Source organism: Phyllostomus hastatus, unplaced genomic scaffold (genome assembly GCF_019186645.2).
Source record: "Phyllostomus hastatus isolate PE091 unplaced genomic scaffold, TTU_PhHast_1.1 phas_contig_29, whole genome shotgun sequence".
Taxonomy (NCBI): Eukaryota; Metazoa; Chordata; class Mammalia; order Chiroptera; family Phyllostomidae; genus Phyllostomus; species Phyllostomus hastatus.
In genome coordinates, this window is record NW_025333835.1 from 5,489,178 (window position 1) to 5,503,904 (window position 14,727).

General features: G+C 34.8%; 1 protein-coding gene across 4 annotated transcripts in view; it reads left to right on the plus strand.

Moving 5' to 3' along the window:
- VWA8 (von Willebrand factor A domain containing 8) overlaps positions 1 to 14,727 on the plus strand; it is a 421,660-nt gene that overhangs the window by 269,905 nt on the left and 137,028 nt on the right. For all 4 annotated transcript variants that reach the window (XM_045839249.1, XM_045839250.1, XM_045839252.1 and 1 more), the window contains exons 30-35: positions 4,810 to 4,920; positions 5,849 to 5,913; positions 6,327 to 6,452; positions 7,547 to 7,656; positions 8,288 to 8,442; positions 11,098 to 11,290. In XM_045839249.1, the coding sequence (XP_045695205.1) occupies positions 4,810 to 4,920; positions 5,849 to 5,913; positions 6,327 to 6,452; positions 7,547 to 7,656; positions 8,288 to 8,442; positions 11,098 to 11,290 (760 nt within the window). The remainder of the gene's footprint in view (positions 1 to 4,809; positions 4,921 to 5,848; positions 5,914 to 6,326; positions 6,453 to 7,546; positions 7,657 to 8,287; positions 8,443 to 11,097; positions 11,291 to 14,727) is intronic.

The window sequence follows — 14,727 nt, forward strand, 5'->3', positions numbered from 1 at the left end:
TTCTAAGACCCAGAGGCTGGAATCTGCCTCTTCTTTAAAATGATTGGATGGGGGGAAAGTATAAGGAGGTGAGGTCAAAGAGGTCACTTAGTAGGGTGGGGTAGGGCCATCGGGGAGGGGGGAGGGAAGCAGAATGGGTAGAGCCCTGTAGACCATTGTAATGTTCTGCACCCTGACTTTGGGTGGATTGGGAAGGTGCTTCAAGCACAGGAGTGGTGTGATCTGACATGTATTTTTAGAGAATTTCTCTGACTCCTCTGTGGCGAATAGTCAATAGGTGCTAAGGCAGAATGAGGACTAGTGAAGAGATTTGGGGCATTATCTAAGCAAGAGATAATGGCAGTTTGAAGGAGTATGGAGGTCATAAGAAATGATGGATTCTGTATATATTTTGAAGGTTGGACCAACAGGATTTCCTAACAGATCAGGTAGATGTATGGGGTGAGAAAGAGTAGATTAAAGGACAACTTTAAGTTTTGGGGCTTGAGCAACTGAAAGGATAGAGCCCCATCAATTGAGATGAAGAAGGAATCAATTTTAGAGGGAAGATTAAATGTTTGATTAAATTTTATATGTCTATAGGCTTCTAAGTAGATGAGTCTGGAGTTCTGTGGAGAGGTCAGAATAGGAAATATAAATATGGGAGTCATTGGCATATAAGGCATGGGACTAAAAGTGGTCACCAGGGAGTGAATGTGGGTAGAAAAGAGAAGTTTGACCACTAAGCTCTGGGGCAATAAAACATTAAGAAATCAGGGATATGAGGGGGAATCTACCAAGGGTGTTGAAAATGAGTGGCCAGTGAAGTAGGTGGATACACTGGGGAGTGTGGTATCCTAAAAGGAAGGTGATGAGTATCTCAAGTAAAGGGATCAATTGTTAAATGCCAACAATGTGTGAAAAAAATTTTACATCCACTGTCCCATGCCATTCTTCCAGCTGCCCGGTGAAGTAGCTGTTAGCAATATACATGTGTGAGGAAACTGAGGCTCAGGGAATTTTGACCACTTGTTCATCTGCTTGGGAACTGAGTCAAGCCACACTGGATGGACCTCAGCAGAGTCAGACTCCACTGACTTCAGAATCTTGGGGAAGGAATAGTCTGAAAAATTTAAAAGTATTTCTAGTAGGAAAGTATTAACAAAAATGCAGTGCAGTTGCTTACAAGTTTTTAAGGTCACTGTGAGAGTAAAGTTACCAAGAAGCAGTGCTTTTGGAATGTGTCTAATCAAGGGGAAAATATTGCATAAATAGCATGTCAGCAGTTCACTGAGCAAAAAAGTCAACTTCAATTTTAGGCCTTGTCCTAATAATTGTCATAAATTCTGAGTTAATAATTTTTTCTGGTTTTCAGATTTTTTTCATGTTCACTTTCTCCTAGGAGCAGAGTTATGAATATCCAGATATTGCTTATAAAAGTTTGTTTCTAGCACATTGAAATAAGGATTTTATTGTATAGATTTTCAACAAAATATCAATGCCATTGAACTGAATTCTGTAGCCAGAAGAATCTGTCTTTATGACATGAAATTTTGGTGGTTTTTTAATTCAGTAAGCCAATTATATTTGGATAGGAATCTAAATATGGAGCATTCATTCACATAGTCCTGCCAAATTTTCAGCTGTGAAATTAACCCTCAAATTTATATATACCATTTCTTTAAAAGATTTCTAGGCTGTCACCAAGTATTTTATTTTCTCAAAAGATTCCATTATTTGGGCATATTGCTGGTTAATACTCTGTTCGCCTCAATGACTTTCATCAAGAAAAACAGGTTTTTCATTGTAGAGATATGCATAACTTCCATAGCCAGCACTTGGTCTCCTGCCATTCTAGCATGTTACCCAGCTTATCCTTTTGACTATGGTCTCAACAGTTTTCCAGAAGGCTATTTCAGTACCCTGAGCAGGCATTGCTTAGCTTATCTGGAAACTCCCATTCTACCTATCATCTGAACTTCCTCCTCTTTTTCCAAAAAGAATCTTAGCTGCCTATTTTATGTTATGGTCCTGTTAGGATGTAAGACCTCTTTAATTCCAAATAAACAGCATGCAGCTGTAAAATTTAACAAATGATAAATAACTCTAATGGAATAAAAAATGATTCCTTCAATTCCTTCTTTTCCATTCTGTTTTAACTGAAAATGGAGCTAAAATATTATAGACAAGAACTTCCATTCTATCTCTTGTCTTTAAAATGTAAATCTTTGCTCTGGATGCATTTCCCTGATTAGTTTAAGAAGTTGTTCAAAAGACCTTGCTAAAATAAAATCTTGAGTGAGGAAAGGGAAACTTCTGCATGCCTAAAAATAAAGCGTCCCCCATGAGATTACTCGTTACATCTGTACAAAGTTTAGAATTTCAGACTTTGGGACATTGAGGTCATCCAGAGGTTACTTTTCTCCCAGTCAAATACAAACATAATAAAATTGCTCATTGGCTTCTCCTCCCTGTCCCCCTTAAAGGCGTGCCAAAGCCACAGTTACATGCACTCGTGTGTGACACAAAGTTCTATTTTTAAATGCAGACAGAATATTTCATTAGTCATTTGCAGAAGGAAACCATTAAGTTGTAAAAGGATGGAGCAACAGAACTTCATGTTGCCAGTGCTTCTAAAACTAATTCTATATACAGCAGTTGCTGGAAATAAATGTTTTCTGTCACTTAGATAAGTTTTTCAGTTCACTTAGACCAGGATTACAACTATATAAGTATTAGACCCTAAAAAGGCAGAAAAATATACAACTGTACTAACTTATTTTTCTGCTTAATCATATCTATTTAATCATTAGCTTATTCTTCTGCTTAATCATATTTTGGGATCAAACATTATTTTTAGGACTTTTTTTTACTTAGAAAAGTTAATATTATCCAAGTTGCCTCTGTGCTAAGAATGTGTTACTGTTGTACATATTTATCATACATGAAAGAGTTTCTCCTTAAAAAAACACTTTTTTAAAAAAATATTTCTAAAATCTTTTTTTTTAAAGATTTTATTTATTTATTTTTAGAGAGGGAAGGGAGGGAGGGGAAGAGAGAGAGAGAGAGAGAGAGAGAGAAACATCAATGTGCGGTTGCTGGGGGTTATGGCCTGCAACCCAGGCATGTACCCTGGCTGGGAATCAAACCTGGGACACTTTGGTTCCCAGCCCGCGCTCAATCCACTGAGCTATGCCAGCCAGGGCAAAAAACACTTACTTAAAAAAGATTTTTTTAAAAAAGATTTAGGATGGAAACTCTAAATTTTTAATACATTTTCTTAAGGAAAACTTTTAGACATCACTATTATTTTCAAACTTTCAAATGCCAGGAATAGTACTTCTTATGCAAAATGTTCTTTTTAAAAAGAGTATTCCTAATACACATTTTTAATGGAAAATTGCATTTTACACAGAATAATGGACTCTAAGGGTGGTGTGGAAAAATTTAAGATCTACCAACATGCTTAGTAGAATTTTTACTATAGCCAAGAATGAGTATATAGACTGAAGGAAGCTATGTAGTAAGAATACTACTTTAATTCTTGAGCACTTCAATAAAATTAGCTATAAAATAAATTTGAAGTGACACTATGCGGTTCCAGATTTGCAGATGAATCATTAATCCTTTTACATTTATTTTTATTTCTCTCTAACTGAATTATATAATAGAGGATAAGGGCCATAATTAATTCAGCTTTGTATTCTCCTTTGTGCTTTAAATAGCAGCTGCTCAATAGGTATTATGGGAGAAATGAACAAACATTTGATATTCTGTTTCCTAATTTTACAAAGCATATTAAATTATTGGGGTGCTTTGTGACTTAATTTTCCTCAAAGGAAGTTCTTAAAATGAAAATTCATAAGGGTTAAGATAATGGAGGAGTACCAAATTTAAAACAAAACAACCACCAAAAAAGGAAAGAAAGAAAAGATAATTGCATAACAATGGGGAATGACAAACAATTTGCTGGTGCCTTTTTGCAAATCTGTTAAAAGTCTTCAAATTTTAACTAGAAAAGCCAACCTCCTTTCATCCCTTAAAAATACTCAGTCTTTTCAGTTTCTTTTCAATTTTGTGTTATTTCATGTGCTTCTATTTAGTTCTTTTAATGTTTAAGGTTTATTTAAAAAATTCTTTTCTTAATAAAGCTCTGCTAACTACTGAGAGATTGTTAACTTCATTTGCATAACTGTGATTAATAATGTTAGGGAAGTCTCTTGTTTGTTCATTATTACACCAACTATGTAAGTTTTTTAAGCTTAATGAATTTTAAATGAAGAAACACTCATTACTAGCTAGGTTCTTAGAGTCCTTGGTATTTTCTTGCTAACCCATCTTTATATAATGTGCATATTTTCTGAATTGAACTGGATTTATGTAAAGAATTTAATTTATTATTTTAGTTACTAAATGTAATTTTAATTTAATTATGTACAGCATAAAACAGTTTTCAACAGAGCATTCTATGTCATTTTGATAAAAGTAAATGGACTTTTAAAAATTATTAATCCTCTGAATGTTATCATTACTATGTAATAAAACAGAATCATGGTTACACTAGCCTATGTTAAGATGGGGATGGTTTTAAGACAAAATCTTCAAAGAGAATATCTTCTACATCATATAATTAGAAACATCTCCATGAAACCATCTAATATTTTAAATTCTGGGTTAAGAAAACTATTTGTTATCTTCATCTTAAGTGTTTCAATATTGCCATCTCCCGTTTACTTTACCACTGTAACCTTTACTCCCAGGTTGCCAAGAACCTTCTGCTTCAACAAAAAGGAACAAATCTTGAACTTTTCGTCATTCTCTTTATTTCAGAGTAATGTCATCCTATTGTTGGACACTGTTGGCCGAGCCCTTCGTCGACTCATCCTCCCTTTAGAAGAAGTTATGTCTAAGAGACCTTCCTGGTGGAACAAGGAAGAAGCTGTAAGGAATGCCTGACTTGTCCAGCAAATTGTCAAGGATTTTCTATAGCTTTTTAACCATAAATGTGCATGCCTGCCCATCCCTTTCAGTTTATTATAATACACAATAGAATAGTCTTATTTTGTACTTGTAGACTTTAACATGCTACAAATAGACATAGATACACATATCATTAAACACCAGTAAGTTATTTTTGTATCCATCATACTCACATGAAAACTTGTCAGGACTGAATTCATAATAGTGGAACATTTTGAGCTATTTGAGTATGATATTCTCAACAAATTTTTAGTCATGCAGCCACTTTTGTGTTTATACAGCAACATTTATATCTGTATTACAAATACCATTTTATGTTTTGGGTTTATATGATAAACCCAGGAGTACAACATCTGATTGCACCTACTAGATAAATAAATGTTTTTAGTTACTAATTAAATTAAACTGGTAAATAAACATTTTAGATCAATCCAAGATAATTTATTCTGCTATTCAGAAAAAGTAATGGATGTATAACAAGGCTTATCCTCTGCTCTACAAGGTAGCATACTTAGGTCTTAAAAGACCATAAAAAAAGAGATTTATAAAATGTGGTAAGTATATCCAAATCTAAGAAGCAAACTATTTCTTATTTATTTATGTTATGGTGTAAATTCCACTGTAAATCATTGGATAGTATGTGCATTTCTAACCAGAATTGAGTGTTATTTTTAACAATTCTACAGATGCATTAGTACATAATTCACAGTAAATTTTGAAATATATTGTATTTAGTCTATTTTACCAAAAGTCTTGGGGTAGATAAAGAGGCAGCTTCTTTGAGAATTACTCTGTACATGTTGAAGAATTTCATTTAAGGCAAGGCAGCTAAAGAGACATGATGACTTGACATATTTAATGTAAATTTTTTGTTTTGTTCTGTCTTTAGGAAACTTATAAAATGTGTAAAGAATTTTCACACAAAAACTGGCTAGTATTCTACAAGGAAAAAGGGTGAGCTTTTGGTTATAAAAGATTTAAACTGTGGTCCTTATTTTGCCCATTCTATTTCCTATTTTAAATGTATGTGTTTATTATTAAACTAATGTCACCAAATTTATAAATGTTTTATTATAAAAACAACTCATCTCACATTGTAAAGCATTGAAAAATAGACATAAGAACAGTGCTCACACTTCCACATTGCAGCCATTACTAACACAGCAGCTATTATTTCCATTATTTCTTTGCATACCCTTACATAGCTTATGCTTTTGTGTGTTTGCTCAGTCAGCATTTTTCTGTTACCTCGTCTTAAAAATATTCTTTTTAGGGTTGCATATATATCATGAAATGATTGTGCTATGGTTATTCAACCATTATCTTCACCACTTCCTTTCACATATAGTTTTCTTCTCTTTTTTTAGGAACAACCTGACTGTGCTGGATGTGCTAGAAGGGCGAACTCACACCATCTCACTTCCCATCAACCTGAGGACAGTTTTTCTTGTAGCAGAGGACAAATGGCTTCTGGTGGAAAGCAATACGAATCAGTGGGTAGATCTACACAGTACCTCATGCCATGTGCTGTAGCTACACGTTATCAGTTATCCAGCATCCTCATTGTTCTGTCTTCCTGTGTCTGTCTTTTAAATTTCTGATTTGGCAGCACCTCAATAAGTGAAAGTTAAAAGAAGTGGGGAGAGAAAATTAAAATAAATTAAATGTGACTTCACAGAGTAATCAGAGAAGTATTTCAGGGGATCGCATTGAAATTAACAGTAAAAACATAATAACTTTTATATATGATCCATATTTCTGTGGGATTTTTCCTATTAGCACATTGAGAACTCACCACATTCTTGCCAAACTAAAGATACTTCAAAGTACATTTTCAGTTTGTCTTCAAAGGGCCACAGTCTGCATCACAGAGCTGTTGCTTTTTAGCGACTTCAAAGAATCACTTCTTAGAAGTTCCTTCTTCATGTTATCTTGCGTGCTTTTACTTGGTTATGTTTATGTTCGTGATGCTTCCTCAATTGGACTGTATGTACACTCCTTGATGGAAGGGACATTATGTGCTCTTGGCATAAATAGGGTGCGCAAGAAATTTTAAGTCCCCCTCCTTCATGCATTTTATCCACTAGTTAAATGCAGGCTTTCCCTGTAACTCTGCTGACAAGCAGAGGTAGCCTGCTGCAAAAGTTTTCTGGCTATTTCTACATTGCCATCTCAGAATTCCTACAAATGAGTAGGCCAAGGAGATGGCCATGGTGATGGCTTCTGTTCCTCAGCTGGTCACAATCAGAGGTTGGGCTCCCCCTTCCTGGCTCATCAGTCACAGCAATAGCAGGCTCCATGATAATATGAGTATGTCTCATTACAGTTGTTTTTTCTTTTTTTTTTTTTTGTTACAGCCCTTCCTCTTCTATAAAGTGTTAGATTTTTGGTTCACTATTATTATTGTATTGTGATTATGTACTGCTCTTTATACACAATGTTGAGAATAACAGTGAAACTCTGGAACTGCAAATTATACTCAAAATATAAAAAGGCAGATTGGGGATACAAGCTCAATTTTTCAAGTCTGACTGCAGGATTAGAGGGAAAAGAAAAACTTTCACTTAGATGTTTGTTTCGTTTACAGGAAATACCTTTTAACTAAGCCTGCACACATCGAATCTGAAGATAGTGGGGTTTGCCAGTTGTATGTGTTGAATGAGGAGCCACCCAGCACAGGGTTTGGAGTTAAGCAAGGTAAACTCTGTGTTCTCCGTGTGTGTGGCTCTCTGGGTGCATGCTTATATACGCACTGTCCTCCAGAATCATTGAACAGCAATAATATCAGCATATGTTAAATTTATACCAAGAGAAAACTTAGTCACTACACTGGAAATAGTAGATTAGAATCGACCATCTTTTAAGTTCTGTCTTTGAATTTTTTTAACTGACAAATGAGAGTTTGTATATACATGTAAGTTCCAAATCTAATGTAGGATAGTATTTTTTTTTTACATATACTATCAGGATTTCTAATTCATCAGCGTTTGGGGAAAGTGAATAGTACTTACGAATAAAATCTAAAACATACCATTGTCAACATGGATTAGGTCAGTTTTACATCTTTTCTGCAGGGTTCTATTAATGATAATATTTATTGTTAATAAAATTTCAAATTCTGCAAATACTTGAAATTACTTTGTGACGATACCTTGCTTGTAAAAAACTGAGTTTTCTCAGACGAAAGGCCATGAATGTAATTTAAAATGTTTTCTCTTTTTTAACATGTGCTTTTCTGTTTGAGTTGCTGAGAATGAAGCTTTGTAAAATTAATTCAGGGAGCATTTTAGCGGCATATGGTATATAATGTTTCTCTGACACTATTCAGAAACAGATTTCAGCATACCTCATACAATTTCAAATGATCAGTTATCATCTGAAAATCTGAGTTCAGCTGTGGGACAAAAAATCGCCTCTCCTAACCGAATTCTCTCAGATGAGAACAGTTATGCTACAGTTATTGTTGGTTTCCCAGATCTCATGGTAAGCACCGTTTTTTTTTTAAATTATCAAATATAAATATTTCTCTTAATTTGTCCTATTTGATGTAAAGCCTATTTGAGGAGATAATTAAAAATGCAATGATTTTCTGATAAATATTTCAGATCAACATTCTTCTTTCCAAATCAATCATTAAAAATGTGTTTCACCTAAATCAGGAGTGTCAAACTCATTTTCACCAGGGGCCACATCAGCCTCACAGTTGCCTTCAAAGGGCTGAAATAATTTTAGGACAGTGTAAATGTAACTACTCCTTAACTATTAAGGAGTTGAAATTACATGCCGCCCTTTGAAGGCAACCGCGAGGCTGATGTGGCCCCTGATGAAAATAAGTTTGACATCCCTGACCTAAATGGTTTCATGGCTTTTTAAAAATTACCCTTCAAAGTGTAATGCCATTATATAATTTAGTAAGGGAGAGCCAGTATCATCCATACATGGGCATTCACATGCACATGCCTAACCTACTGACAGTGATTTCATATCATGTTGTCTTAATGTGTGCTCATGTAATTTGTCAAGAGAAACAATTTGAGACTAATAAAAAAATGCCTTCTAGAAATTTTAAAAGTGAAATATGTCAGGATCTCATTATTGTAAATTAAAATTTTCAACATTGATAAACATCAGTTCACTTTCTATTGAGTTTTGCTCTGATTTACATCATTGTAGCATCCAGATTATACTGTAAATGCTGTTGATCTCAACTTAATTTGCTTTTAGATGGGCCCTTCTGCTGTTATTTATTATTATCTGTAAAGAAGAGGCTGTTTGTAATTGGTTTCAGGTGAAACTAGGCACCGTCTTTCCCCAATGCTAATGTGGACAAATGAAACAGAAAGGTCTTTTCAGTCCAAGCCACCATTTGATAACCTTAGATGTAGCTCCATGTATTTTGATTAAACATTTAATTTTCATAATTTCCTTTGGAGCTTTTAGGTGGGGTGATAGAATCATTTGAAGATAAAATTATCAGTTCTGCTTGATAGTATACCAATCTCACGTACCTCAAAATGTTAATGTGATTAATGAATGATGAGTACTTCAGGGTAAAAGGCTTTTGAAATCCAAACCCAACGGATACTGTGTGGCTTAGGACTTTGCCATGTCTTCCTAACTATCAAGTAAAAAGCGTTCTCTGTGGTAATATGTGACTGAAAATGAAACATGTTGTTGAAATACAGCTTCTACAGCAGCCTTGACTGAATGAAAGAGATGTTTAGTATGCTTTCCACAATGCTTGCTGTTATCAGCGAATACTGGACCTATTTTTCTGAAGGTAGAATTATTTTAAAAATTGGTCTTCTGATTGAAGAAATTAGTATAGAAGTATAATGTTGCTGTAAAAAGGTTAGAAAGGAAAAACTGAATATAAGGCACTGTTGATACTAACCCTGTGTAAATTCTTTGTGGCCTATAGGACTAGTGAACTTGTTAACTTAAAAGGTCCTCCATATTTAGTATGGTGCCCACCATACAGAAGATGTTCAATGAATTTTTATTTAATGAAGGATTAGAGTCAATTTAGGCAGACTTTCAGCATTTTATGATAACAATCATATTTTTAGGCATTTTCAGAAGCACCTAAATTTTTGTAAACATATTAAAAGTTTCTTAACTCAATACCAAATATCAGCACATCCTTGATAATGAAAACATTAAAAGCATCCCTTTTAATATCAAGAATATGACAAGGTTACCCACTGTCACCATTTCTATTAAACATAGTACCAGGCATTTTAGGAATGGTCCATTTAAAAAAACTGATAAATTAAATTTCATCAAAACTAAAAACTTAAGCTCTCTGTAAAAGACACTATCAAGAGAAGGAAAAGACAGTCTGTGGACTGGGAGAAAATATTGGCAAATCACATTTTCAACAAAGGACTTGTATCAGGAACATATTAAGATTTCTCAAAATTTAAGAGTAAGAAAACCAATAATCCAATATTTAAAAAATGGACAAACAATGCCCCAGTGTGAGATGTAAGAGGTCAGAATCCAAGCAAGTGGAAGGAACATCTGTGGTGGGGGAGGGGTAAACACCAGTGATGGGAATCAAGCCCAGACAGAATGAAGATGGGGTGTTACTATGAAGGGGAAGTTTGATGTGCTTTGTGGGAGCCCAAATAAGGTGAAGAGGGTGTCCATGTGTAAGCACAGCCCAGTGTGGGCTATCAGGGCCCATATGGGCTATCAGGGCCTTATGATAAGTAGACTTATCATGGTCATCATTTTGGAAGGTATATAGGTGTTGAGTCACTGCGTTGTACACCTAAAATTAATATGATGTAGTATGTCAACCCTACTTTAATTAAGAAAATAATGTTAATGTTCTATTCTTTATGCCAGACAGTGGATGCATTAAGTGTTTGTTTTATTTTTAAATGATCTATATTGTTATATTCTATCCTTTTAGTTATAATTTATTTCAAGATAAAAATGTGTTATATATTCATGCTTGTATGAAAATTATGATTATTGGTGAAGCAGCTCTCTCCTGTACCAAATTCAAAAAGTTTAAGGAATAAAAGGAAGTTACCACCAGTATCTGCTAATAGGGCTGCATTATGAAAATTGTGGTGAATGTGATGAATAGCACTTCAGGGTTTTAATCTCTTTTTATTTTATTTTCAGTCACCCAGTGAAGTTTATTCTTGGAAAAGGCCATCATCTTTGTATAAGTCAAGGGTCACTGATACAGCATTCTATGGAAGAAAGAAGACTGGAGCTCCAAAACAGAGCAATTGTGTGACTCTCGTAGATACTAATCAGATCGTGAGGATTTTGCCACTGGGAGAAGTCCCTCTAAAAGATATCTACCCGAAAGGTAAGAAACTTACCAGTTCCTAATCGGCCTAGGTAGTTAAAGGTAGTTTGCTTTGGGTAGGGATATTTAATTTATAATTATCATTGTTTATTTATAAATGTAAATGATTACAACAAGTCTAATAGTTTTAAACACTTGTATGTACTCAGAAAGTTTACACACAGCTTCTCACACTGTGCAGTTGTAGCCATCGCTGTTAGAATATGCTCGTTTGCACCACAACCTATACAACAACTTTACAAAGAACTTGTTGTCGAGGAGACGTAAAAATCACTAGAATATGAGACATAGAAAATGACATAGAATATGAGACATAGAAAATGACATAGAAAAAAGCCTGGCTTTTGTCTTCAACCAGCAGTTTTCAACTGGTGTGCCACTGACCTCTTTTCCCTTATATCATCAAATAAAAAAAAATGACAACAGCCAACACAATAGCTGCCCTATATGAATAAATCAAAACTCTACCTATTTTTTGTCAGATTAGCAAAAAAATAATATATGTTTTTGGAGTGCCACAGAATTTTAGTAGTTACTTTATGTGTGCCATGAGATGAAAAAGGTGAAAACCACTGGCTTAAATTCTTGTGATGAAAAGCCAGAGATTTCGGCTACTGATTCACTTATTAATCCTCTCAAAAATCAATTTATGTTTTTTACTACATGTGTTGGTTGGGGCTACCAGTTGTGTTCAGAGACTGAGCTTTCTTTGCCAGCAATTTATTTAACACATGTTCACTGCAGGAATTTCATAAGCCAATAGCATACAGAACAATGTCTTTTAATAAACCAGTAAAGAAATAACATACTTCAAACCAATGATCAATTAATCACACTATTGTTTCAGGCAAGGAGAGGTGAAAGAAATAAAGTCAAATTTAGTTGAGGTGTACCTCTTCTTTGAGAGACTGCATACCAGCCTGGAGCACACTGCGAGCCTCCAGCACAAAAGCAAAAGTTCCTTGTTGCTACAGCAGGTTGCTAGAGAGCAGCAGCTGTGGTGTTGGCACAGCAGACGGTCTCCTCAGGCTGCTGCTGGTGTATGAATTGCCTTTACCAGGGCAGGAACTGATGCCCCAAAGTCTTCAGAGATCTATTTAGATCAGCAAACAGTCCTTTGATTTAAAAGTGTATCAAACCAATACATCATACTGCATCGCATATGTCAAGTCCTGTGCTGATCATTCTCTTTGTATAAATTCATTTAATCTTCAAGTCCCCATTTTATTGTTACTGTATACTCTAATTTATATGCAGGGAAACAGAGAGGTAAAATAATTTGCTAAGGGTCACCCCAGAGCCGCATTTGCATCAAGGCCTTCCAGTCCCTAGCCCAGAGCTATTCTTACTGAGGCACACTGGCTTTCATTATGATAGATAATTATGAAAAATTTCGGTCATTGGGCCACTGATTGTTATTTGCATCATAGAGGTGTTTACATTTTTATACTAGTGTGGACTTCATACATATAATTCTAAATGTATTATAATAATCTATTACTGGGATTGAGAAGTCCTGGTTATATGTTAATATTTAGAATTAGTAGTATCTTCCACATAAATCACCATTTCCTTAAAATGGTTTCCATGGTAGAAGGGGCAGGTGAATAAACTGACAACTGCTGTGGTAGGAATATTCACAAGGTGACATATGAGCACAGAGGAGACTGGTGGTTATGAGCTGACTCTTGAAGGGTGAGTGGGAGTAAATCAAATGAAGGAATTGTTCCACCAAGAGGGAAGCCCATGTGAAAGGTGCAGGAGCATGACAGAGCATTACAGGGATTTCAAGAAATTCTGTACTACAATTTAGAGCACCTTCTTTTCCCCAGGAACCTGGAGTTCAGCCCTCATACTTCTCCCTCAACCTCCATATCTATTCATCATCAATTACCTGTCTTTCTGATACAATCTTACAAATATATCTTGTATCCACCTTCTTGTCTGCAGTTTTTATTGCCAACATCCAAATCATCACCAATACTTTGGACTGGAATATTAGCCTCCCGATGAAGTTCCCTCTTCCACTCTTTCTTCCTCTTCACATTCAGCTCACATCTGAGTGATATTTTTAAGTAATACATTTTCATCTTATTAAGGTCCATTTTACATACAGTAAAATGGACTCTTTTTAGTGTTATACTGTTATGAGTTTCACGAATACATGCAGTTGTGTAACTATCACCACAACAGATAGAGAACTGTTCTATCTCCCCCAAATCTCCCTCATGACACTTTGTGATCCAACCCTCCTCCCAACCCTCCAACACTTGTCCATCTGATTTCTGTACTTAATGATTTGCCTTTTCCAGAATGTCATGTAAGTGGAATCACACAGCATGTAGTCTTTTGAGTCTGGCTTCTTCCACTTAATACAATGTATTTGAGAATCACTTATGTTGTGTGTACTAATAGTTTGTTCTTTTTTATTGCCAAGTAGCCTATTTTGTGGATGTATGAAAGTTTGTTTATCCATTCACAAGTAAATAGTTTCCAATTTGGGCAATAATGAATAATGCTGCTATGAACATTTGTACACAGATTTTTAAATGAACATAAGTTTTTGTTTCACTTGGTTAGATACCTAAGAGTGGAATTTTTTCATCATATGATGAAACTGCCCAAGTGGCAGTACTACTTTGCATACCTGTCAGCAATGAATGAGAGTTCCAGTTGCTCTGCCTCTTTTCTAGTACTTAGTATTGTCAGGTTTTTGCCATTCTAATTGGTGTGTAGTGACATCTCATTTTTATTTGCATTTTCACTAGTTCCCAATGATGTTGAACATCTTTTCATGTGTATCTTCTTTGATGAAATGTCTCTTCAGATCTTTTGCCCATTTTTTGAATTGAGTTACTTGCTTTCTTTTTAATGAGTTTTAAATGTTCTTTATATATTCTAGATACAAGTTCAGTATGAGAATATGCTTTCTAAACATTTTCTCCCATTTTGATAAAGGAAAAATCTCCTATGCTTTCTTATAGAAATGTTACATTTCTAGACTTTACATTTATGCTTCATTTTGAGTTAATTTTTCATATGGTGTGGGGTGAGGCTCATTGTTTTGCAGGGGGGATGTTCAGTTGTTTTAGCACCATTGCTGAAACACACTCCTTTCTCCATTGCATTATTTGGACCACTGCTGAAAATCAACTGACCACATATGTGTGGATCTGTTTTGTTCCATTGATCTATGTGTCCATCCCTTCACTATTACCATATTTTCTTAATTACTTTCTAGCTTTATACTTTTTAGTCAAGTCTTAAAATCAGTTAGTATAGATCCTCCAATTTGGTGAGGATCAGACGATGAAAAATTGCTGAGAGGGTGAGGGAAAATTCTGACTAACTCAACCTAAGAGGATTCTTTTTTTTCCCCCCACATAATATTTCTTTTTATTTATTTATTTTTTTAATATATTTTATTGATTATGCTA